The following is a 26,838-nucleotide window of genomic DNA, read 5'->3' as shown; positions in this document are numbered from 1 at the left end:
TAGGCGCTCATACTCACAACATCCGGAGATACCACATGCTTCTGGCCATGTGATCCTCCGGCAGGTCCTGAAAGCTCACAGCACAGTATCGCCGCCGAGAAGCAAGCGATATCCCAGGATGTTGTGAGTGTGTGGATGTGATGTGTGTGTGAGAGTGAGTGTGATGTGTGTGTGTGTACTCACATGGGGCTCCGTGTCAGTTGGGGGAATGCGTGCGGGGGGAGGGGGCCAGAGCGAGCGTGCATTGCGTGAGGGGGGCGGGGCCTGCAGAGAGCTGGGGCGAGAGGTCAATCCGTGTGTGGGGGCGGGGCCATGGCGAACCCAGCAGCCAATCAGCTTTGTGTCACCGTAAGGACACAATTTTGGAGCATGACAGACAGACAGACAGAATAAGGCAATTATATATATAGATATATATATATGTATGTGTATATACAGATTATATATATGTATGTGTATATATATATTATATATATATATTATGCATTTTTTACACTGGGAATATTCGAGACTCAACGTTCCTGATCTGTCAGAAAATGTACATGTACATAAGCAAAGAAGGGAATTTTGTTACTTACCGTAAATTCCTTTTCTTCTAGCTCCTATTGGGAGACCCAGACGATTGGGTGTATAGCACTGCCTCCGGAGGCCACACAAAGCATTACACTAAAAAGTGTAAGGCCCCTCCCCTTCTGGCTATACACCCCCCGTGGGATCACGGGCTGCTTTTAGTGCTAAAGCAAGAAGGAGGAAAGCCAATAACTGGTTTAAACAAATTCACTCCGAAGTAACATCGGAGAACTGAAAACCGTTCAACATGAACAACATGTGTACCCGAAAAAAACCAACAATCCCGAAGGACAACAGGGCGGGTGCTGGGTCTCCCAATAGGAGCTAGAAGAAAAGGAATTTACGGTAAGTAACAAAATTCCCTTCTTCTTCGGCGCTCCATTGGGAGACCCAGACGATTGGGACGTCCAAAAGCAGTCCCTGGGTGGGTAAAGAAATACCTCATGTTAGAGCTGCAAAGACAGCCTTCCCCTACGGGGAGGTAACTGCCGCCTGCAGGACTCTTCTACCTAGGCTGGCGTCCGCCGAAGCATAGGTATGCACCTGATAATGTTTGGTGAAAGTGTGCAGACTCGACCAGGTAGCTGCCTGGCACACCTGTTGAGCCGTAGCCTGGTGTCGTAATGCCCAGGACGCACCCACGGCTCTGGTAGAGTGGGCCTTCAGCCCTGATGGAACCGGAAGCCCAGCAGAACGGTAGGCTTCAAGAATTGGTTCTTTGATCCATCGAGCCAGGGTGGCTTTGGAAGCCTGCGACCCTTTGCGCTTACCAGCGACAAGGACAAAGAGTGCATCCGAGCGGCGCAGGGGCGCCGTGCGGGAAATGTAGATTCTGAGTGCTCTCACCAGATCTAACAAATGTAAATCCTTTTCATACTGAAGAACTGGATGAGGACAAAAGGAAGGCAAGGAGATATCCTGATTAAGATGAAAAGAGGATACCACCTTAGGGAGAAACTCCTGAATAGGGCGCAGCACTACCTTGTCCTGGTGGAACACCAGGAAAGGAGCCTTGGATGACAGCGCTGCTAGCTCAGACACTCTCCGAAGAGACGTGACCGCCACTAGAAAGGCCACTTTCTGTGAGAGACGAGAAAGTGAAACATCCCTCAGAGGCTCGAAGGGCGGCTTCTGGAGAGCAACTAGTACCCTGTTTAGATCCCATGGATCTAACGGCCGCCTGTACGGAGGGACGATATGACAAACCCCCTGCAGGAACGTGCGCACCTGAGAAAGTCGTGCTAGACGCTTCTGAAAAAACACGGATAGTGCCGAGACTTGCCCTTTAAGGGAGCCGAGCGACAAGCCCTTTTCCAACCCAGATTGCAGGAAGGAAAGAAAAGTAGGTAACGCGAATGGCCAGGGGGATACTCCTTGTGCAGAGCACCAGGATAAGAAAATCCTCCACGTTCTGTGGTAGATCTTAGCAGAAGTGGACTTCCTAGCCTGTCTCATGGTGGCAACGACTCCTTGGGATAATCCTGAAGACGCTAGGATCCAGGACTCAATGGCCACACAGTCAGGTTCAGGGCCGCAGAATTCCGATGGAAAAACGGCCCTTGGGACAGTAAGTCTGGTCGGTCTGGTAGTGTCCACGGTTGGCCGACCGTGAGATGCCACAGATCCGGGTACCACGACCTCCTCGGCCAGTCTGGGGCGACGAGTATGACGCGGCTGCAATCGGATCTGATCTTGCGTAGCACTCTGGGCAAGAGTGCCAGAGGTGGGAACACATAAGGGAGCCGGAACTGCGACCAATCTTGCACTAAGGCGTCTGCCGCCAGAGCTCTTTGATCGCGAGACCGCGCCATGAACGTCGGGACCTTGTTGTTGTGCCGCGACGCCATTAGGTCGACGTCCGGCACCCCCCAGCGGCGACAGATTTCCTGAAACACGTCCGGGTGAAGGGACCATTCCCCTGCGTCCATACCCTGGCGACTGAGGAAGTCTGCTTCCCAGTTTTCTACGCCCGGGATGTGAACCGCTGATATGGTGGATGCTCTGTCCTCCACCCACAACAGAATCCGCCGGACTTCCTGGAAGGCTTGCCGACTGCGTGTCCCTCCTTGGTGGTTGATGTATGCCACCGCTGTGGAGTTGTCCGACTGAATTCGGATCTGCTTTCCTTCCAGCCACTGCTGGAAGGCTAGTAGGGCAAGATACACTGCCCTGATTTCCAGAACATTGATCTGAAGGGTGGACTCCTGCTGAGTCCACGTCCCTTGAGCCCTGTGGTGGAGAAAAACTGCTCCCCACCCTGACAGACTCGCGTCTGTCGTGACCACTGCCCAGGATGGGGGTAGGAATGATCTTCCCTGTGATAATGAGGTGGGAAGAAGCCACCATTGCAGAGAGTCCTTGGCCGTCTGGGAAAGGGAGACTTTCCTGTCCAGGGAAGTTGACTTCCCGTCCCATTGGCGGAGAATGTCCCATTGAAGTGGGCGCAGATGAAACTGTGCAAACGGGACTGCCTCCATTGCTGCCACCATCTTCCCTAGGAAGTGCATGAGGCGCCTTAAGGAGTGCGACTGACCATGAGGGAGAGACTGTACCCCTGTCTGTAGTGACCGCTGCTTGTCCAGCGGAAGCTTCACTATCGCTGAGAGAGTATGAAACTCCATGCCAAGATACGTTAGTGATTGAGTCGGTGACAGATTTGACTTTGAAAAGTTGATGATCCACCCGAAAGTCTGGAGAGTCTCCAGCGCAACATTCAGGCTGTGTTGGCATGCCTCTTGAGAGGGTGCTTTGACAAGTAGATCATCCAAGTAAGGGATCACCGAGTGTCCCTGGGAGTGCAAGACTGCTACTACTGCTGCCATGACCTTGGTGAAAACCCGTGGGGCTGTCGCCAGACCAAAAGGCAGAGCTACGAACTGGAGATGTTCGTCTCTTATCACAAAACGTAGAAAACGTTGGTGCTCTGTAGCAATCGGCACGTGGAGATGAAGGGAATTTTGTTACTTACCGTAAATTCCTTTTCTTCTAGCTCCTATTGGGAGACCCAGACGATTGGGTGTATAGTACTGCCTCCGGAGGCCACACAAAGCATTACACTAAAAAGTGTAAGGCCCCTCCCCTTCTGGCTATACACCCCCAGTGGGATCACTGGCTCACCAGTTTTAGTGCAAAAGCAAGAAGGAGGAAAGCCAATAACTGGTTTAAACAAATTCACTCCGAAGTAACATCGGAGAACTGAAAACCATTCAACATGAACAACATGTGTACCCGAAAAACAACCAAAAATCCCGAAGGACAACAGGGCGGGTGCTGGGTCTCCCAATAGGAGCTAGAAGAAAAGGAATTTACGGTAAGTAACAAAATTCCCTTCTTCTTCGGCGCTCCATTGGGAGACCCAGACGATTGGGACGTCCAAAAGCTGTCCCTGGGTGGGTAAAGAAATACCTCATGTTAGGGCTGCAAAGACAGCCCTCCCCTACGGGGAGGCAACTGCCGCCTGCAGGACTCTTCTACCTAGGCTGGCGTCCGCCGAAGCATAGGTATGCACCTGATAATGTTTGGTGAAAGTGTGCAGACTCGACCAGGTAGCTGCCTGGCACACCTGTTGAGCCGTAGCCTGGTGTCGTAATGCCCAGGACGCACCCACGGCTCTGGTAGAATGGGCATTCAGCCCTGATGGAACCGGAAGCCCCGCAGAACGGTAGGCTTCAAGAATTGGTTCTTTGATCCATCGAGCCAGGGTGGCTTTGGAAGCCTGCGACCCTTTGCGCTTACCAGCGACAAGGACAAAGAGTGCATCCGAGCGGCGCAGGGGCGCCGTGCGGGAAATGTAGATTCTGAGTGCTCTCACCAGATCCAACAAATGTAAATCCTTTTCATACTGATGAAGTGCATGCGGATAAAAGGAAGGCAAGGAGATATCCTGATTAAGATGAAAAGATTTACCCGTTTCAATTGCGACAAAATGGAAATGCAAGCCCTACAAAATTTAGAAAAAGATCACAAAATCGTAATAAAACCCTCAGATAAAGGAGGTAATACGGTGATCCTAAATGCGGAACAATACAAGGAGATGTGCCTACAAATCCTTAAGGATAAAAATACGTATGAAATTCTGAGATCTAACCCCACCATACATTATCTTGATGAATTAAGAGATATTCTAAATAATGGCCTTGCAGAAGGTGTAATCACCAAAACTGAGTTTGATTTCTTGATGCCAGACAACCCAGTGGTGGCGACTTTTTACAGCCTGCCAAAGGTGCATAAGGGTCTCAATCCACTAAAAGGTAGACCCATTGTGTCTGGTGTCAACAACATCAGCCAGAACAGTGGGCTCTACCTGGATGAGATCCTTGCTCCATTTGTGTCAGCGTTACCATCACACGTGAGGGATACCTCAGATCTATTACTAAAACTTGATGGTCTTTCCGTAGATCCCAAAACCTTACTGGCCAGCATTGACGTGGAGGCTCTGTACTCCTCCATCCCTCATGCAAGAGGGATGGAGGCAGTAGACAGCTTCCTAGGCACAAGAGGGCTGCAGTTCCAGCAGCATAACCAGTTTATCAGACAACTCTTGAATTATTGTCTTACTCGCAATTTCTTCCTATTTGACCACAAATTTTTCCACCAACTCAGGGGCGTGGCAATGGGGTGCCCTTGTGCCCCCACGTACGCAAACATCTACCTGGGTTGGTGGGAAGAAACAGTAGTATTTGATACATCGAAGGCCCATGGGAACTATCTGTCTAAGGTGGAATTATGGCTCCGTTATGTGGATGACATATTCATCCTATGGTCAGGAACACAAGAGGAGTTTCGGTCCTTTGTCAGTCTGCTGAATATTAATAACCTGGGTTTGGCTTTTACGTCTGAAATTAAGGAGACAGAAATTGCATTTCTAGACGTCTTAATTAAAAAAAGCGTAACAGGGGATATCTGTACGGATATGTACCGTAAACCGACAGCCTCCAATTCCCTCTTACGCTGGGAAAGCAGCCACCCAGTAGCTTTGAAGCGAGGGATACCAAAAGGACAATACCTGCGGGCTCGCAGAAACTGTTCTGATGGGGAAACATTCAGCAGACAAGCAAGGGACCTGAGACAACGATTCCTGGACAGAGGGTACCCAGGTGGAATCTTGAAAAAGGCATACGGAGAAGTAATAAACAAGAACAGAACACAACTTCTAAACCCAATTAAGAGTCCTAACATCAATGAAAACGAGCCTTTCAGATTCATTACCACCTTTGATAATGGAGCCCAACAAGTAAGGGAGATTTTGCAAAAATACTGGGGTGTGTTGCATATGGACAGTGATCTTAAAGGAGGCCTCTGTGAACAACCGAGTATAACATACAGGAGGGGGCGCTCCTTAAAGGATCGTCTAGTCCATAGCCACTTTCAGGCACCTACTAATGAAACCTGGCTGAAGTCTAACATCAGAGGTTGCTTTAAATGTGGCAATTGCATTGCTTGCCCTTTCATCACTAAAAGCAAGACCTTTGCCAGCCATGTCACAGGGAAAGAGTATGACATTAGAGAATTCATAAACTGTAAGACTGAAGGCGTAATTTACAAAATGACTTGCGCTTGTAGCAAAGAATACATCGGCAAAACAAAGCGTGAATTACGTCGCAGAATTGGCGATCATTTGGGAGATGTCCTACACAAAAGGGACACCCCAATCGCCAGACATATCAACGCCTTTCACGGCGGGGACACAAAGGCCATGAGTTTCCAGGGCATTGATATAGTGAGAAAACCACTCAGAGGCGGCCCTTGGGATCAGAAAATCCTACAGAAAGAATCCAAGTGGATCTTTATCCTAGATACAATAGCACCAAAAGGCCTAAATGAACAGCTCAGTTATAGCTGCTTTCTCTGACTTTCTTGGCTCTGAACATCTTTCTCTTTCTCTCTCTCCCTTCAACCTATCATTTATAATGCACAGATCTGTGTTAATGGTACTCGAAAGAACCTGTTATGGTCTTTACTGGCCAAGAAACCTCATGTGAGCTAACTGATGAACCTTCAGTGAGCTCACTTCATTTGTCTTTAAATACATAATGTGATCAAACAAAGGGTTAATCCCTCTAGTTATGGTGTAAATTAATTTAATGGAACGTATTCTATATAATCTATACCGCCAAAATTATCACATTTATCTGTTCTATTGATACTTATATCCTAGTTAAGCCTTGGGACTTGGTACGTCATGGGATTATCTGGCATATCCAATTAACCATTACAACGTCTGTCTAATTTTGGTTATGTTTAATATCAATTTGATTATATTTAGGCATGACTTATCCTATAGCATCTTGGGGGTTAAAATCTGTGCTGATTGCGCAGCAGCATGTTTGCCTGCTTCTGTTTGTTTAGTCGGCACCAGTTCCCCTCATATGCTAAGACTAAGCATCTTAGGGGTTAAAATCTATGCCGATCGATCGCACAGCAGCATGTCTGGCTGTATCTGTTTGTTTAATCAGCACCATTTCCCCTCATACACTAAGATGCTCGATGACGTGATCTTGGAGGTGGGGCAGTGTGTTCAGCACTGCCCCACACTGTGCACGTCACAGCCACCATCGCCTGGAGCATTCTGGGTTTGATGATGCTCCCAGCTGGGCGGGACTAGATGCCCACACCCTGCACGATCCTATACTGGATGCTGTATGCTGTGCTTTTTGTCTAAATCGGCTCCAGTCCACTCCATGTAGCATGGCATTGTGGGATTGATGACGTGGGTTTGGGGGCAGGGCGGTGCTGTGATTCAGCACTGTCCTGCACTATGCATGTCAGTCAGTGTGGTGTGTAGCATTCTGGGATTGATGACATGCCCAGGTGGGCGGGACAAGATGGCTGCGCCCAGCACTGCCCCACGCTGTGTGATGTTTTGCTACCTATAGTTACCTGTTACAACAGGCAGGTGAGTTTAAACACTCGTTTTGATGTATTATTGGTTGGTTTTTTTGATTGTCTGATTGGAGCAACAATTAATGGTCTATTTAATAGTGGACACTTGCAGTGGCAGCTTACCCTAGAGTCTGACCACTTGTATGTTGGGGTCGCTATACCTGCATCTTGAGCCCTTCACCTACAGTATCTCCCCTGATGAATCCTGGCGGAGGAAACGCGTCGGGAGGTTCCATGGTGATGAATCTTTAGGGCTAATTTAATCAGGGTCAGTTTGGGACGGTCCTTGTAAGGGCTGGAGCTAATAGGGCTTGAGGGTTCAGCTAGTTCCTGCCAGGGAGAGAGCTCCTGCCCGGCCATGGACAGCCACCCGATTCATCTATCCTGATGACCCCCTTCTAACTACTGACCTGCACCTACAACTGGGTGAGACCATTCCATTTCTCTATTTATAATTGCATGATGTATAAATGAGCCGGTCATTATAAGCAAGAGGCAATAATTATACCTATATGTTTACTGCCGTGATTATACTCTGAATTAAATCCAAGAAACACCACTGTGATCTTGGATGGATTTTTGTTAGATTTCTGTTAGGTTATGGTTGGTAATTGGTGTTTACATGTATGAAAAGCTTGTTTTTTGGGGGATTTAGTAACCCCATACTGTATATTACATTGGTGAGTCCTATTGGGGGGCTTGGTTCCCACTGGAATATATCCTCCCATGACCCTAACCTGACTAATAGGATTATAGGTTGTTGCCCCATTTATCCGGCCCATAGTAGTCATCAATTCACAGTGTCTATGAATCTTGGACACTGATTTGGCGTCGAAGCCCCTCAATGTCCATCTGGTGATTATGGTCTATCATTGACGGACACCACCGGGGGGGCTCCAACGCTATCTTTGTTGGTCCTCTTGGACATGAGTATTGTTTCATTTTTTTGCACAAAAAATTAATTTATAAATTGCAGCACTACGCAATTTTTCTAATAATTCTAATAAAAGTTATGTATTATTCCCTTTCTCACTGCTGATACTTATCTTAATTTTGAGAGGTAATTTGGGAACGGCTTCTCATCACCTGTTTCTATACTGCTGGTATTTGTTAATTTTTTGGAAGGTATGGCCGGTTTTTTATCAACAGGTATAAATACCGAGTTATGGTTGGAGGAAGCTAAGGAGGTATTTTCGGAACAAGCATTTAGCCAGAGGAAATATACACCGTCATTTAATACGGCCTTCAAAGAATTAACTCAGACCTACCAGGATCAGACCACCTCTTGGTGGGAAACACAGAGCCTTGAGAATTATTTGAAGGCCGGCATAGTCCCTAGGGGACTCAGGATCACGCTCACTCCAGGCCCTAGACATAGAAACTCTGAATTCATCACCAAATGGGAAAATGAAGCAACAGCATGCTCCCTAAAATTTATGCAGCTGTTGTTAGATCAAGAGAAACAGACACTAGCCTCTCTTAATGATAAATTGAAAGAACAAATCGAAATAACAAAAAAATTCTCTAATGAACCTGACTTTGTAACCAAAGAAACCAAATTACGTGATACCATCGATAGATTCCAATATAAATTAAAGGAGAGGAAACACAAACAATTCATACGTGACTTACAAGACTTTAAAAATAACAAAGTCTATTCTCAACTAGGCAGACACATCCCGGAAACGGAGATTGAACCCTCCTCTACAGACACAGAGCAATCTGACACTGAAGGAGGAAACCGCAACACTAGAGGGCAAGGACGGGGTAGAGGGCGTTATTACGGAGGCAATAGGCCCAACACACGACAGTATCAGCAAACTAACCCCTCCCCCTCTTTTTTAGATCACGGGTACTACCTGAGAAACAGAGGCAACACAACGAGGGGTCGCAATTGAAACAGGGGACTCAAGTTATCAACTTGTCTTCCCGAGTACTTACCTCTAAAGAATTGTCCATTCTTGAAAAAGGCCTGTCCTTCGTGCCTAGCTCCAATTTTGATCTCTTTGGATCTATTAAGGATCTAAATTTATTTGTGCGTAAATTGAGGTGGCATAAGCATTTTGCAGCACAGGAGAAACGTAAATGTAATGAATTGGGTATCCCAGTTGAGTTATTATCAGGGGTAGAGTTACTTGCGAGTTTGGATGAACCTGACCCCAATACCCTTGGGAAAGGCCCATTTAGTAAAGTACGTGCTAAGAGCAAAAAGATGCCCCCAATTTCTATGGAAACATCAGCTATCGATGTTTTTCTTGAGCTAGTCTCGAGGGACATGAAGCATCTAGCCCAGACAAAATCATTTACCCGTTTCAATTGCGACAAAATGGAAATGCAAGCCCTACAAAATTTAGAAAAAGATCACAAAATCGTAATAAAACCCTCAGATAAAGGAGGTAATACGGTGATCCTAAATGCGGAACAATACAAGGAGATGTGCCTACAAATCCTTAAGGATAAAAATACGTATGAAATTCTGAGATCTAACCCCACCATACATTATCTTGATGAATTAAGAGATATTCTAAATAATGGCCTTGCAGAAGGTGTAATCACCAAAACTGAGTTTGATTTCTTGATGCCAGACAACCCAGTGGTGGCGACTTTTTACAGCCTGCCAAAGGTGCATAAGGGTCTCAATCCACTAAAAGGTAGACCCATTGTGTCTGGTGTCAACAACATCAGCCAGAACAGTGGGCTCTACCTGGATGAGATCCTTGCTCCATTTGTGTCAGCGTTACCATCACACGTGAGGGATACCTCAGATCTATTACTAAAACTTGATGGTCTTTCCGTAGATCCCAAAACCTTACTGGCCAGCATTGACGTGGAGGCTCTGTACTCCTCCATCCCTCATGCAAGAGGGATGGAGGCAGTAGACAGCTTCCTAGGCACAAGAGGGCTGCAGTTCCAGCAGCATAACCAGTTTATCAGACAACTCTTGAATTATTGTCTTACTCGCAATTTCTTCCTATTTGACCACAAATTTTTCCACCAACTCAGGGGCGTGGCAATGGGGTGCCCTTGTGCCCCCACGTACGCAAACATCTACCTGGGTTGGTGGGAAGAAACAGTAGTATTTGATACATCGAAGGCCCATGGGAACTATCTGTCTAAGGTGGAATTATGGCTCCGTTATGTGGATGACATATTCATCCTATGGTCAGGAACACAAGAGGAGTTTCGGTCCTTTGTCAGTCTGCTGAATATTAATAACCTGGGTTTGGCTTTTACGTCTGAAATTAAGGAGACAGAAATTGCATTTCTAGACGTCTTAATTAAAAAAAGCGTAACAGGGGATATCTGTACGGATATGTACCGTAAACCGACAGCCTCCAATTCCCTCTTACGCTGGGAAAGCAGCCACCCAGTAGCTTTGAAGCGAGGGATACCAAAAGGACAATACCTGCGGGCTCGCAGAAACTGTTCTGATGGGGAAACATTCAGCAGACAAGCAAGGGACCTGAGACAACGATTCCTGGACAGAGGGTACCCAGGTGGAATCTTGAAAAAGGCATACGGAGAAGTAATAAACAAGAACAGAACACAACTTCTAAACCCAATTAAGAGTCCTAACATCAATGAAAACGAGCCTTTCAGATTCATTACCACCTTTGATAATGGAGCCCAACAAGTAAGGGAGATTTTGCAAAAATACTGGGGTGTGTTGCATATGGACAGTGATCTTAAAGGAGGCCTCTGTGAACAACCGAGTATAACATACAGGAGGGGGCGCTCCTTAAAGGATCGTCTAGTCCATAGCCACTTTCAGGCACCTACTAATGAAACCTGGCTGAAGTCTAACATCAGAGGTTGCTTTAAATGTGGCAATTGCATTGCTTGCCCTTTCATCACTAAAAGCAAGACCTTTGCCAGCCATGTCACAGGGAAAGAGTATGACATTAGAGAATTCATAAACTGTAAGACTGAAGGCGTAATTTACAAAATGACTTGCGCTTGTAGCAAAGAATACATCGGCAAAACAAAGCGTGAATTACGTCGCAGAATTGGCGATCATTTGGGAGATGTCCTACACAAAAGGGACACCCCAATCGCCAGACATATCAACGCCTTTCACGGCGGGGACACAAAGGCCATGAGTTTCCAGGGCATTGATATAGTGAGAAAACCACTCAGAGGCGGCCCTTGGGATCAGAAAATCCTACAGAAAGAATCCAAGTGGATCTTTATCCTAGATACAATAGCACCAAAAGGCCTAAATGAACAGCTCAGTTATAGCTGCTTTCTCTGACTTTCTTGGCTCTGAACATCTTTCTCTTTCTCTCTCTCCCTTCAACCTATCATTTATAATGCACAGATCTGTGTTAATGGTACTCGAAAGAACCTGTTATGGTCTTTACTGGCCAAGAAACCTCATGTGAGCTAACTGATGAACCTTCAGTGAGCTCACTTCATTTGTCTTTAAATACATAATGTGATCAAACAAAGGGTTAATCCCTCTAGTTATGGTGTAAATTAATTTAATGGAACGTATTCTATATAATCTATACCGCCAAAATTATCACATTTATCTGTTCTATTGATACTTATATCCTAGTTAAGCCTTGGGACTTGGTACGTCATGGGATTATCTGGCATATCCAATTAACCATTACAACGTCTGTCTAATTTTGGTTATGTTTAATATCAATTTGATTATATTTAGGCATGACTTATCCTATAGCATCTTGGGGGTTAAAATCTGTGCTGATTGCGCAGCAGCATGTTTGCCTGCTTCTGTTTGTTTAGTCGGCACCAGTTCCCCTCATATGCTAAGACTAAGCATCTTAGGGGTTAAAATCTATGCCGATCGATCGCACAGCAGCATGTCTGGCTGTATCTGTTTGTTTAATCAGCACCATTTCCCCTCATACACTAAGATGCTCGATGACGTGATCTTGGAGGTGGGGCAGTGTGTTCAGCACTGCCCCACACTGTGCACGTCACAGCCACCATCGCCTGGAGCATTCTGGGTTTGATGATGCTCCCAGCTGGGCGGGACTAGATGCCCACACCCTGCACGATCCTATACTGGATGCTGTATGCTGTGCTTTTTGTCTAAATCGGCTCCAGTCCACTCCATGTAGCATGGCATTGTGGGATTGATGACGTGGGTTTGGGGGCAGGGCGGTGCTGTGATTCAGCACTGTCCTGCACTATGCATGTCAGTCAGTGTGGTGTGTAGCATTCTGGGATTGATGACATGCCCAGGTGGGCGGGACAAGATGGCTGCGCCCAGCACTGCCCCACGCTGTGTGATGTTTTGCTACCTATAGTTACCTGTTACAACAGGCAGGTGAGTTTAAACACTCGTTTTGATGTATTATTGGTTGGTTTTTTTGATTGTCTGATTGGAGCAACAATTAATGGTCTATTTAATAGTGGACACTTGCAGTGGCAGCTTACCCTAGAGTCTGACCACTTGTATGTTGGGGTCGCTATACCTGCATCTTGAGCCCTTCACCTACAGTATCTCCCCTGATGAATCCTGGCGGAGGAAACGCGTCGGGAGGTTCCATGGTGATGAATCTTTAGGGCTAATTTAATCAGGGTCAGTTTGGGACGGTCCTTGTAAGGGCTGGAGCTAATAGGGCTTGAGGGTTCAGCTAGTTCCTGCCAGGGAGAGAGCTCCTGCCCGGCCATGGACAGCCACCCGATTCATCTATCCTGATGACCCCCTTCTAACTACTGACCTGCACCTACAACTGGGTGAGACCATTCCATTTCTCTATTTATAATTGCATGATGTATAAATGAGCCGGTCATTATAAGCAAGAGGCAATAATTATACCTATATGTTTACTGCCGTGATTATACTCTGAATTAAATCCAAGAAACACCACTGTGATCTTGGATGGATTTTTGTTAGATTTCTGTTAGGTTATGGTTGGTAATTGGTGTTTACATGTATGAAAAGCTTGTTTTTTGGGGGATTTAGTAACCCCATACTGTATATTACATTGGTGAGTCCTATTGGGGGGCTTGGTTCCCACTGGAATATATCCTCCCATGACCCTAACCTGACTAATAGGATTATAGGTTGTTGCCCCATTTATCCGGCTCATAGTAGTCATCAATTCACAGTGTCTATGAATCTTGGACACTGATTTGGCGTCGAAGCCCCTCAATGTCCATCTGGTGATTATGGTCTATCATTGACGGACACCACCGGGGGGGCTCCAACGCTATCTTTGTTGGTCCTCTTGGACATGAGTATTGTTTCATTTTTTTGCACAAAAAATTAATTTATAAATTGCAGCACTACGCAATTTTTCTAATAATTCTAATAAAAGTTATGTATTATTCCCTTTCTCACTGCTGATACTTATCTTAATTTTGAGAGGTAATTTGGGAACGGCTTCTCATCACCTGTTTCTATACTGCTGGTATTTGAAAAGAGGATACCACCTTAGGGAGAAACTCCTGAATGGGGCGCAGCACTACCTTGTCCTGGTGGAACACCAGGAAAGGAGCTTTGGATGACAGCGCTGCTAGTTCAGACACTCTCCCGAAGAGACGTGACCGCTACCAGAAAGGCCACTTTCTGTGAGAGTCGAGAAAGTGACACATCCCTCAGAGGCTCGAAGGGCGGCTTCTGGAGAACAACAAGGACCTTGTTTAGATCCCACGGATCTAACGGCCGCCTGTACGGAGGTACGATATGACAAACCCCCTGCAGGAACGTGCGCACCTGAGAAAGTCGTGCTAGACGCTTCTGAAAAAACACGGATAGTGCCGAGACTTGCCCTTTAAGGGAGCCGAGCGACAAGCCCTTTTCCAACCCAGATTGCAGGAAGGAAAGAAAGACAGGTAACGCGAATGGCCAGGGGGATACTCCTTGTGCAGAGCACCAGGATAAGAAAATCTTCCACGTTCTGTGGTAAATCTTAGCAGAAGTGGACTTCCTAGCCTGTCTCATGGTGGCCACGACCCCTTGGGGTAATCCTGAAGACGCTAGGATCCAGGACTCAATGGCCACACAGTCAGGTTCAGGGCCGCAGAATTCCGATGGAAAAACGGCCCTTGGGACAGTAAGTCTGGACGGTCTGGTAGTGCCCACGGTTGGCCGACCGTAAGATGCCACAGATCCGGGTACCACGACCTCCTCGGCCAGTCTGGGGCGACGAGTATGACGCGGCCGCAATCGGATCTGATCTTGCGTAACACTCTGGGCAAGAGTGCCAGAGGTGGAAACACATAAGGGAGCCGGAACTGCGACCAATCTTGCACTAAGGTGTCTGCCGCCAGAGCTCTTTGATCGCGAGACCGCGCTATGAAGGTCGGGACCTTGTTGTTGTGCCGAGACGCCATTAGGTCGACGTTCGGCACCCCCCAGCGGCGGCAGATTTCCTGAAACACGTCCGGGTGAAGGGACCATTCCCCTGCGTCCATGCCCTGACGACTGAGGAAGTCTGCTTCCCAGTTTTCTACGCCCGGGATGTGAACTGCTGATATGGTGGATGCTCTTTCCTCCACCCACATCAGAATCCGCCTGACTTCCTGGAAGGCTTGTTGATGTATGCCACCGCTGTGGAGTTGTCCGACTGAATTCGGATCTGCTTTCCTTCCAGCCACTGCTGGAAGGCTAATAGGGCAAGATATACTGCCCTGATTTCCAGAACATTGATCTGAAGGGTGGACTCCTGCTGAGTCCACGTCCCTTGAGCCCTGTGGTGGAGAAAAACTGCTCCCCACCCTGACAGACTCGCGTCTGTCGTGACCACTGCCCAGGATGGGGGCAGGAATGATCTTCCCTGTGATAATGAGGCGGGAAGAAGCCACCATTGCAGAGAGTCCTTGGCCGTCTGAGAAAGGGAGACTTTCCTGTCTAGGGAAGTTGTCTTCCCGTCCCATTGGCGGAGAATGTCCCATTGAAGTGGGCGCATATGAAACTGCGCGAACGGGACTGCCTCCATTGCTGCCACCATCTTCCCTAGGAAGTGCATGAGGCGCCTTAAGGGGTGCGACTGACCCTGAAGGAGAGACTGCACCCCTGTCTGTAGTGACCGCTGCTTGTCCAGCGGAAGCTTCACTATCGCTGAGAGAGTATGAAACTCCATGCCAAGATACGTTAGTGATTGAGTCGGTGCCAGGTTTGACTTTGAAAAGTTGATGATCCACCCGAAAGTCTGGAGAGTCTCCAGCGCAACATTCAGGCTGTGTTGGCATGCCTCTTGAGAGGGTGCTTTGACAAGTAGATCGTCTAAGTAAGGGATCACCGAATGTCCCTGAGAATGCAAGACTGCTACCACTGCCGCCATGACCTTGGTGAAAACCCGTGGGGCTGTCGCCAGACCAAATGGTAGAGCTACGAACTGGAGATGGTCGTCTCCTATCACGAAACGTAGAAAACGTTGATGCTCTGTAGCAATTGGCACGTGGAGATAAGCATCTTTGATGTCTATTGATGCAAGGAAATCTCCTTGAGACATTGAGGCAATGACGGAGCGGAGGGTTACATCCGGAACCGCCTGGCCTTCACGTGCTTGGTGAGCAGTTTTAGGTCCAGAAGGGAACGGAAGAGCCACCCTTTTTTGGCACCCCAATCAGATTGGAGGAAAAAACCGTGTCTTGTTCCTGAAGAGGAACAGGGATTACCACTCCTTCTGCCTGCAGAAGAGCATCGGCTCGGTGGGGGGGATGAAGAATCGAGCCGGAGGACGAGAACAGAGCTCTATCCTGTACACGTGAGACACAATGTCTCTCACCCACCGGTCTGTGACCTGCGGCAGCTAAATGTCGCCAAGCGGGAGAGTCTGCCACCAACCGCGGATGCGGAGAGAGAGAGCTGAAGTCATGAGGAGACCGCCTTGGTAGCGGTTCCTCCTGCAGCCTTCCTTGGGCGTGATTGAGCCCGGCCGGAATTTGAGCCCCTCTGAGCCTTTTGAGCCCTTTTGGACGAGGACAATTGGGACCTGCCCGAGCCTGGGAAGGACCGAAACCTCGACTGTCCCCCCAGGACAGCATTACTAGGGTAAGTCGCAATGCAGACATTGCGAGGTTAAGGACACCACCTGCGGCACAGATGTACATGTGCTCAAGACCAGCTGCGCAAGACCAGCTGAAATAGCTTAGAGTGCCCATACGGCTGCGAATGCCAGAGCAACCGACACGCCGATAGCTTCACAGACAGATTTCAACCAGAGGTCCATCTGTCTGTCAATGGCATCTTTAAGGGAAGTCCCATCTCCACTGCAACTATGGATCTAGCCGCAAGCCTGGAGATTGGGGGATCCACCTTTGGACCCTGGGTCCAGCGCTTTACCACGTCAGGGGGAAGGGATAACGTGTATCCTTAATACGTTTGGAGAAAAACGCTTATCTGGTAAGCGTGGTGTTTCTGAACTGCTTCTCTGAAGTCAGCGTGGCCAGAAAAGTACTCAATATACGCATGAGATACTGAAAAAGGGATTTCTCCTGCTGTAAAGCTGACTCCTCCACTGGGGGAGCTGAGGGAGCAATATCCAACATTCCATTGATGGACGCTATAAGATCATTCACTATGGCGTCACCATCCGGTGTATCCGGATTGAGAGCGGTGTCAGGACCAAAGCCCTGATCAGCTACGTCTGCCTCATCATACAGAGAGTCCTCCCGCTGGGACCTTGACCAGTGATGAAGCCGAGTGCCGCACCCAGCGAGCTAGCTTAGGCTGTCTGGGTCACCCTGGAATGCCTGGGACCCCCCCGGAGCACTGATTATGTTCCAAATGAGGGTGGCCAGGGAGCATTAATCAAGATTGCCCATGGCCTGTCTGGACTGCGTCTATCAGCCGAAACTGCAACTCCGTCCCTGTCCCTGGACAGGGTTCACAGGTGGTTCCTTTGGCCACCTCTAGTAGAGACCCCGGCTGACCAAGTGCTACAGGGGAGCATTGCACACAATGGGGGTCAGTGGAACCTGCCGGTGGAACAGTATCACATGCAGGAAAAGCAGCATAGAAAGCCTGTGTTGCTTTTTTGCTGCTGTATTCTAGCCATCTATGCAATGTATAGCATACAAGCATAAACACTTCAGCACATGCAATACAAGCAGCATAGAAAGCCTGTGCCTTGGCACCCTTGCTTTCTTGCTGCTGTTGTCCAGCCATCTAGGAGAATATAGCCAAGAGTAGCGACCGTACAGTGCAATGTATAGCATACAAGCATAAGTACAAATGAACACTTCAGCACATGCAATACAAGCAGCCTATAAAGCCTGTGCCTTGGCACCCATGCTTTTTTGCTGCTGTTGTCCAGCCCTCTAGGAGAATATAGCCAAGAGTAGCGACCGTACAGTGCAATGTATAGCATACAAGCATAAGTACAAATGAACACTTCAGCACATGCAATACAAGCAGCCTAGAAAAACTGTGCCTTAGCACCCTTGCTTTTTTGCTGCTGTTATCTCGCCATCTAGGAGGGCATATAGCCAAAGATAGCGACCTACAGTGCAGTGTATAGCATACAAGCATAAAATACAAATGGACACTTCGGTATTTAGTGGGGTCAGCACTTCAGGTGCTGCTTACCGCCCGCCTATAACGCGGGTGTGTGGTCGCCAGAGCCCTGTGAGTGGTTGCCCAGAGCATGTCTGCGTTCCCCAGCTCGGACTGCGTGCAGGAATGGCTGCCGGCGTCCTTCTCCAGCTCGTGTGACGAGGGGCGGGCCGTGGGCGTGCCCCAGACAAGAGCAGGAAACTGGCGTCCCACTGTGTCCAGTGAAGGGGGCTGGAGAATGCAAAGCAGACTCCAGCCCTCGGCGCTGACTGTTTGTACAGCGTCCCGCCTCTCCCCTGACTGGCAGGGCTGGAGGCGGGAACGAAACGAAAACTAGGCCGCAAAGCCGGGGACTCGAGTAATAAGCGCGGCCGTCCATGTGCACGGCCAGCGCGGAAGTCCCCGGCGCACCACAAGTCCCAGCCGCGCCACAATGTAAAAAACACCCAGCAGCGGCCGGCGCGGCAGTTCCCAATACATAAAGTCACTCAGCAAAGCTGTAGTGAATAATAGCACGAGCGCTCCGCGCTGTTGCCCCCGGCGCACTAACACTCCCAGCAATGCTGGTGTGTGTGCGCGCTTGCCCGGGGACACAGAGTACCTTAATGTAGCAGGGCCTGTCCCTGACGATACTCAGCTCCATATCCAGCAGGTTCTCCGGGTCTGTGGATGGAGCACGGTCTCAGTGCCTGGAGACCTGTAAGATCCCACTTCGCCCAGAGCCCTGAGGGGGGATGGGGAAGGAAAACAGCATGTGGGCTCCAGCCTCCGTACCCGCAATGGGTACCTCAACCTTAACAAACACCCGACAAAAGTGGGGTGAGAAGGGAGCATGCTGGGGGCCCTAGTATGGGCCCTCTTTTCTTCCATCCGACATAGTCAGCAGCTACTGCTGACTAAACAGTGGAGCTATGCGTGGATGTCTGACCTCCTTCGCACAAAGCAGAAAACTGGTGAGCCAGTGATCCCACTGGGGGTGTATAGCCAGAAGGGGAGGGGCCTTACACTTTTTAGTGTAATGCTTTGTGTGGCCTCCGGAGGCAGTACTATACACCCAATCGTCTGGGTCTCCCAATGGAGCGCCGAAGAAAAGCGTCTTTGATGTCTATTGATGCAAGGAAATCTCCTTGAGACATTGAGGCAATGACGGAGCGGAGGGATGCCATCCGGAACCGCCTGGCGTTCACATGCTTGTTGAGCAGCTTTAGGTCCAGAACAGGACGGAACGAGCCGTCCTTTTTTGGAACCACGAAGAGTTGGAGTAAAAACCTTGCCCTTGTTCCTGAAGAGGAACAGGGATCACCACTCCTTCTGCTCTTAGTGAGCCCACCGCCTGCAGAAGAGCATCTGCTCGGTCGGGATGTGGGGAAGTTCTGAAGAACCGAGGCGGAGGACGAGAACTGAACTCTATCCTGTACCCGTGAGACAAAATGTCTGTTACCCACCGGTCCTTGACCTGTGGCAGCCAAATGTCGCAAAAGCGGGAGAGCCTGCCACCGACCGAGGATGCGGAGGGATGAGGCCGAAAGTCATGAGGCAGCCGCCTTGGAAGCGGTTCCTCCGGTTGCTTTCTTGGGGCGTGAGTGAGCCCGCCAGGAATCTGAGCCCCTTTGCTCCTTCTGAGTCCCTTTGGACGAGGAGAATTGGGCCTTGCCGGAGCCTCGAAAGGACCGAAACCTCGACTGCCACCTCCTTTGTTGAGGTTTGCTTGATCTGGGCTAGGGTAAGGAGGAGTCTTTACCCTTGGACTGTTTAATGATCTCAGCCAATTGCTCACCAAACAGTCTGTCTACAGATAGTGGCAAGCTGGTTAAACATTTTTTGGAAGCAGAATCCGCTTTCCATTCTTTTAACCACAAGGCTCTGCGCAAAACCACCGAGTTGGCAGACGCCATTGAGGTACGGCTCGTAGAGTCCAGGACAGCGTTGATAGCATAGGTCGCAAACGCAGACATTTGCGAAGTTAAGGACTCCACTTGCGGCACTGCTGGACGTATGATAGAGTCCACCTGTGCCAGGCCAGCTGAAATAGCTTGGAGCGCCCACACGGCCGCGAATGCTGGAGCAAACGACGCGCCGATAGCTTCATAGACAGACTTTAACCAAAGGTCCATCTGTCTGTCATTGGCATCTTTAAGTGAAGCCCCATCCTCCACTGCAACTATGGATCTAGCCGCAAGTCTGGAGATTGGGGGATCCACCTTTGGACACTGGGTCCAGCGTTTGACCGCGTCAGGGGGAAAGGGATAACGTGTATCCTTAAGACGTTTGGAGAAACGCTTATCTGGGTAAGCATGGTGTTTCTGGACTGATTCTCTGAAGTCAGCGTGGTCCAGAAAAGTACTCAGTTTACGCTTGGGATACCTGAAATGGAACTTCTCCTGCTGTGCAGCTGCCTCTTCTGCTGAAGGGGCTGGGGGAGAAATATCCAACAGTCTATTGATGGCCGCTATAAGGTCATTTACCATGGCGTCACCATCAGGAGTATCCAGATTGAGAGCGGTGTCAGGATTAGACTCCTGATCACCCTCCTCTGTCTCATCACGCAGAGACTCTTCTCGCTGAGACCCTGATCCGCGTGATGACGTGGAGGGTCTCTCCCAGCGAGCACGCTTAGGCTGCCTGGGACTGTCATCTGAATCAGAGCCTTCAGCCTGAGATGCCTGGGACCCCCTTGAAGCACGGATTAACTCCAACTGAGGGGGACCGGGGAACATTGACGCAGCAGTGCCCATGGTCTGAGTAACTGGCCTGGCCTGCAAGGTCTCTAGGATTTTTGTCATAGTGACAGACATCTTATCAGCAAAAACTGCAAAGTCTGTCCCAGTCACCGGGACAGGGTTCACCGGTGACTCTGCCTGGGCCACTACCACCATAGACTCCGGCTGACGAAGTGGCACAGGGACCGAACATTGCACACAATGGGGGTCATTGTAACCTGCCGGTAGATTAGCCCCACAAGCGGCACAAGCAGCGTATACAGCCTGTGTCTTGGCACCCTTGCGTTTTGCGGATGACATGTTGTCGTCTCCTCAGAGCAATATAGGGTATACAGCCAAGAAGCGACCTTACAGTGCAATATATATATATATATATGGTATAGAGAAAAAAATACACCAATATAACACTGTGGCACTAGTGGGGCCAGCACTAATGTGCTGCTTACCGCCCGCTTAACGCGGGTGTGTGGTCGCCAGAAATCCCTTGTCTGGGTCTCCCAGAGCCTGTGTCCGTTCTCCAGCCAGACTGCATGCAGGAATGGCTGCCGGCGTCCTGTGGAGAGGGGCGGGCCCTGGGCGTGTGCAGACAAAGTGCGGGAAACCTGCGCCCCACTGTGCTCAGTGAGAGGGCTGGAGCATGTAAATAAGACTCCAGCCCTCGGCGCTGACTATCGTACAGCGTCTCTCCCTTGCCCTGATTGACAGGGTGGGGGCGGGAACGAAGCGGAGCTAGGCCGCAAAAGCCGGGGACTAGATTTATAAGCGCCGCCGTCGTAAAAGCACGGTCGGCGCTAAGTCCCCGGCGCACCACAAGTCTCAGCCGCGCCGCCGCTCCAGGGGCGGCCGGCGCGGCAGTCCCCAACACATAAAGTCCCTCAGAGAAACTGCAGTGACTGTAACCCCAGCGCGCAGCGCTACTGTCCCCGGCGCACTAGCACACCCAGCAAGTCTGGAGTGTGCGCGGCCTGTCCATACGGGGACACAGAGTACCTGAATGTTGCAGGGCCTTGTCCCTGAACGGTACCCAGCTCCGTATCCAGCAGGTTCTACGGGTCTGTGGATGGAGCCCGGCCTCAGGGCTTGGGGGCCGGTAAGATCCCACTTCCTCAGAGCCCCTCAGGGGGATGGGGAAGGAAAGCAGCATGTGGGCTCCAGCCTCCGTACCCACAATGGGTACCTCAACCTTAACAAACACCGCCAATAGGAATGGGGTGAGAAGGGAGCATGCTGGGGGCCCTAGTATGGGCCCTCTTTTCTTCCATCCGATATAGTCAGCAGCTACTGCTGACTAAACAGTGGAGCTATGCGTGGATGTCTGACCTCCTTCGCACAAAGCTTGAAAACTGAGCAGCCCGTGATCCCACGGGGGGTGTATAGCCAGAAGGGGAGGGGCCTTACACTTTTTAGTGTAATGCTTTGTGTGGCCTCCGGAGGCAGTGCTATACACCCAATCGTCTGGGTCTCCCAATGGAGCGCCGAAGAAATAAAAAAAATACGCAGCATTTGTCAACACACAGGATTTTTTCCAGCCTTCTGAGCTCTGAACTTGCAGCTCCACAAGCAGAGACAGTGTAAATATCATCTAATGGATCTAGGCTGGGGGACTGGGGGGCCCGATGACCCTGTGCTGCCAATAACACACAAGCGGCACGTGACGAGCACTGTTTATTCACAGCACAAAATAATGCAAAACACGAGAAAAGTAACACAAACCTCCATGTGGATTTGCAAAAGCAGCAAAGGATTTAACCAAAAGGATAAAAAACAATAGGTCTAAACAGATTACCAGCAGTGATCAATGACGGTCCCAGTTAAGCTGAATCCATGAGTCTCTGTCCGGCCCCTGCAGTGATGACACTTTGAAACTGTCCACACAAAGCTTCCGGGGCCACATGCCGTGACCGTGTTCATACAGCTGAGTGTACAGCAGCTCCTTCACCCGCCTGTACTGGTCCGAGGAGGCCTGAAACGCAGAAAGACAACACTCTGCTTATTATATACATAGCCGTACATATAATAACCGTGTATAATGCTCAAATATCCAACGTACACAATAGGAGATGTAAAAGCTCACCTCCTCCTGTTTAATGACCTGAGAACACCTCTATATACAGCTGATAACACAGGACGCACTGTTCACAACAGGCAAAGTCACAGCTCACCTCCTTCCCCTTCTGTATAATGACTGAGAACACCTCTATATACAGCTGATAATAACAGGAGACACCATTCACAATAGGTGATGTCACAGCTCACCTCCTCCTCCTGTACAATGACTGATAACACCTCTATATACAGTAGATAACACAAAATCCACTACCATTCCAATTAGGCAGTCACAGCTCACCTCCTCCTCCTGTACAATTCTTTATAAGACACACACAGATATTATATATATATATATATATATATATATATATATATATATATATATATATATATATATATATACACACACACACGCTGTATATATATTAGTATAAATACAGGATCCACGATTCACAATAGGTGATGTCACAGCTCCCCTTCTTCTGTACAATAGAAAGTATCAACTCTATATATTGTGCAGTACATAGCACAGGATCCACCATTCACAATAGATTGCGTCACAGCTCACCTCCTCCTCCTGTACAATGACTGATAACAACCCTATATACAGTAGATAACACAGGATCCACAATAGATGATATCACAGGGTCCACAATAGGTGATGGCACAGTTCACCTCTTCCTCCTGTACGATGACTGATAACGCCTCTATATATTGTAGATAACACAGGATCCACAAAAGGTGATATCAAAAACTCACCGTCTCCTCCTCCTGTAAAATGACTGATAACACCCCTATATACAGTAGATAACACAGAATCCACCGTTCATAATAGGTGATATCACAGCTCACCTCCTCCTTCTGTACAATGACTGACATTACCTCTATATACAGTAGATAACACAGAATCCACCCTTCACAATAGGTGATATCACAGCTCACCTCCTCCTGTACAATGACTGATAACATCACTATATACAGTAGATAACAAGGGGTGCAACATTCACAATAGGGGATATCACAGCTCACCTCCTCCTCCTGTACAATCACTGATAACACTTCTATATACAGGAGATAACTCAGGATCCACTATTCACAATAGGTGATGTCACAGCTCAACCTATATTACTGAGAGAAACACTCTGAGATCACATCTAACCTATATTACAGGGAGAGACACTCTCACAAAGGAAAAATGTGAAACTGAGATCTGGCTTTATGCATACAATGGGGTCTAAACGTGAAGGAATAAAGATTCCAGTCATAACCTAAGCTGCACATAGCATTTAAATGGGTTTTCTGGTTATAGAAATCCTCTTCCCACAGTTACAGGGTTTTTAACAAAGCAAGGTGCGTACTAATCACCCTTTTTGGATCCAGTGCCGAGTGCCCACCTCTGCCAACTCATCAACAGAGCTTCAGACAATCAGTGAGCGTAGTAGCTTGTGTTGTCTATTGGATGCAGCGCTTTTGACGCAATGTCAATTAGGCTGGGGCCACACGGGGATTACTGCGATCCCCTCGCATGACACTTGGCTCATGCTAACAGACACACAGGGAGGAGCGGTGGAGGCTAAGCAATTCTCCTGGGGAGTAAACTGCAGGCAAAAAAAAGTTGTTTTCAGAAAACCCCCTTAAATGACCGTGGATGTTCTATGCAATTCAAAAATGCCCCACTAGATGGCAGCATAAAGCAGCAGATGGATCCGGATCCTGTAAGAGGCGAGAGCTGAGTATAATGGAGGAGAGAATGGAGCGGCCGAGTCCTGGGGTGTCCACACAGCGTCAGGACATGCAGCGGGCGCACACTGATAAGTGGCACTGCCACGTTTTAGCGCGGAAGCTGAATTATGCTGCACCGTGCAGAAGTCTCCGTGGGCACAAGCCTCGCCTTACCTTCGCCTGGACGTAGCTGTCCTGAAACGGCAGTTTCATTATTGAACACTGGACCTGCATGTTGTACATGAGCATGGCGGCTTTACAGAGTCGGCTCCAAGGAGAAGGCGGCCGGCTGAAAAGACTGCAAAAGTAAGAAGAGGGATGAAATACACGTCTGCATTATAGATCGGAGACATCAACGACCCTAAGGCTACTTTCACACGTGCGTTGTTTTCCTTCCGTCACAATCCGCCCTTTTGGAAAACAGCGGAATCCGTTAACGGATTCCTTTGTTTCCCATAGACTTGTATGGATGACGGATTGCGAGTGATGGACCTGCGTTGCTTCCGCTGGTCGACGCTGCGTTGCTGCCGCCAGGCGGAAGGAACGCAGCATGTAACGTTTTTTGAGCAGTGGAATCCTTAGGATTTCACTGCGCATGGTCTCTCCGGCTCTATGCACCCGTCACCAGGGTACACATCGGGTTACTAAGCAAAGTGCTTTGCTTAGTTACCCGATATTTACCATGGCTAGGTATGCTAGGAGCCAGTGCTAAGCGGTGTACGCTGGTAACCAAAGTAAATATCGGGTAACCAAGCAAAGTTCTTTGCTTAGTTACCTGATATTTACCCTGGCTACGTGTGCAGGGAGCCAGACACGTCCCCGCTTGGCTCCGCCACCTCCCACCCTCCACTCGTACACACGCGTACACACACACGCACGCACACACACACACTCACCTGTCCTCAGCGCCATGTTCCCGCTCGGCTCCACCCACCCCACACTCCGCCCCCCACACACATTCTCGGCGGCCGAACGATCAGCTGATCACCCGGCGACCGGCTGCTGTGAGTGATCAGCTGAGCGGCAGGCAGTCGGGTGATCAGCTGATCGTTCACAATAGTCTGCTGCCGGTGAAACTGTAAAATAAAAAAAAAAAAAAAAAAGCTGATTCCGTTGTTTTGTACAATCCGTTACATCCGTCACACAACGCAATGCAACGGATACCGTTCAACGCAAGTGTGAAACTAGCCTAAGACGCACTGCTGTGTATAGGACAAGAGATCAGACCATCGCACACGCAGACTATTACATACAGTAATGAGTTAAAAAAAAAAAAAAGACAAAAAAAAAATAAAAAATATACATATTTGGTTCATAAAAGTCCGACCTATCAAAATGCTAAATTAATTTGATTGGCAAACGGTGCAAGGCAAGAATTAGGGTTTGGATTTTTTGCAATCCGCAACATTGCAGTAATAGGTGATGAATACATTGTATCTTCCCCAGAGGGTATCAATAACACATCAGCTCCGGGTGCAAAAAAATAAGGGGTCACACAGCCCCAGATACTGAAAAATGGAAACAATGGAGACACACGCAAATTGTTTTTTTTTCCTTTCTGATATTTTTTCTCACCACTTGAGGCTAGGTTCACACTTCCGTTGTTGTGCATCAGTCACAATTGAGGTATTACGATATCCTGCAAAATATTTTGCATGAACCCATTTTTCCCCATAGACTTTTATTAGCGACGGATTGTGACTGATTACCTTGCGTTGCATCCGCTGCCTGACGGATCAGTCGTTTAGTGACCGTCAGGCGGGAGCAACGCTGAATGTAACGTTATTGGAGCGGCAAAAAAAACGCACTCCGCAGGATTCCGTCGCCATCCGTCAAAAGCTATAATGGATGTCGATGGTGCTGGATTCCGTCATGCTCTACCGAGCATGCCCAGCATGTCTGGCGCACCCACTGGGCTGTCCCAAACACAAACGGATGCACAACGGACGCGACGGATCAGTTTTTTCACAGGACTCCTGTGAAATAAGGCTAGTTTCACACTTGCGTTTAACGGTATCCGTTGCATTGCGTTGTGTGACAGATGCAACGGATCGTACAAAACAACGGAAAGCTTTTTTTTTTCTTCTTTACAGTTTTACCGGCAGCAGACTATTGTGAATAATCAGCTGACCGCTCTCACATGCCAGCGGCCGGGGATGCTCAGCTGAGAGCTCTCACATGCCGGGGGTGCTAAGCTGAGAGCTCTCACATGCCGGCGGCGCTTAGCTGAGAGCTCTCACATGCCGGGGGTGCTAAGCTGAGAGCTCTCACATGCCGGCGGCGCTTAGCTGAGAGCTCTCACATGCCGGCGGCGCTCAGCTGAGAGCTTTCACATGCCGGCGGCGCTCAGCTGAGAGCTCTCACATGCCGGCGGCGCTCAGCTGAGAGCTCTCACATGCCGGGGGCGCTCAGCTGAGA

General features: G+C 48.9%; 2 protein-coding genes across 4 annotated transcripts in view; one reads left to right on the top strand and one right to left on the bottom strand.

Annotated features, from left to right (window-relative positions):
• The first annotated feature begins 12,654 nt into the window (after positions 1–12,654).
• Positions 12,655–26,838, top strand: part of CAPNS1 (calpain small subunit 1) — a 69,229-nt gene continuing 55,045 nt past the window's right edge. The window contains exon 1 of the mRNA XM_075323470.1: positions 12,655–12,748. The gene's annotated coding sequence lies outside the window, so the exon portion shown is untranslated. The remainder of the gene's footprint in view (positions 12,749–26,838) is intronic.
• Positions 22,144–26,838, bottom strand: part of LOC142250376 (adenosine deaminase domain-containing protein 2-like) — a 32,038-nt gene continuing 27,343 nt past the window's right edge. For 2 of the 3 annotated variants that reach the window (XM_075322533.1, XM_075322531.1), the window contains exons 8-9: positions 24,595–24,718; positions 22,145–22,612 (exon numbers count right to left, since the gene is read on the bottom strand). In XM_075322533.1, coding sequence (XP_075178648.1) covers positions 22,445–22,612; positions 24,595–24,718 — 292 coding nt within the window. In that variant the 3' untranslated portion in view covers positions 22,145–22,444. Of the gene's footprint in view, positions 22,613–24,594; positions 24,719–26,838 lie in introns of all 3 variants that reach the window. The other variant, XM_075322534.1, reaches the window with a different exon arrangement.

Source organism: Anomaloglossus baeobatrachus, chromosome 9 (assembly GCF_048569485.1).
Source record: "Anomaloglossus baeobatrachus isolate aAnoBae1 chromosome 9, aAnoBae1.hap1, whole genome shotgun sequence".
NCBI lineage: Eukaryota > Metazoa > Chordata > Amphibia > Anura > Aromobatidae > Anomaloglossus > Anomaloglossus baeobatrachus.
The sequence above is the reverse complement of the archived record's forward strand: the minus strand, read 5'-3'. Positions and strand labels throughout refer to the sequence as shown.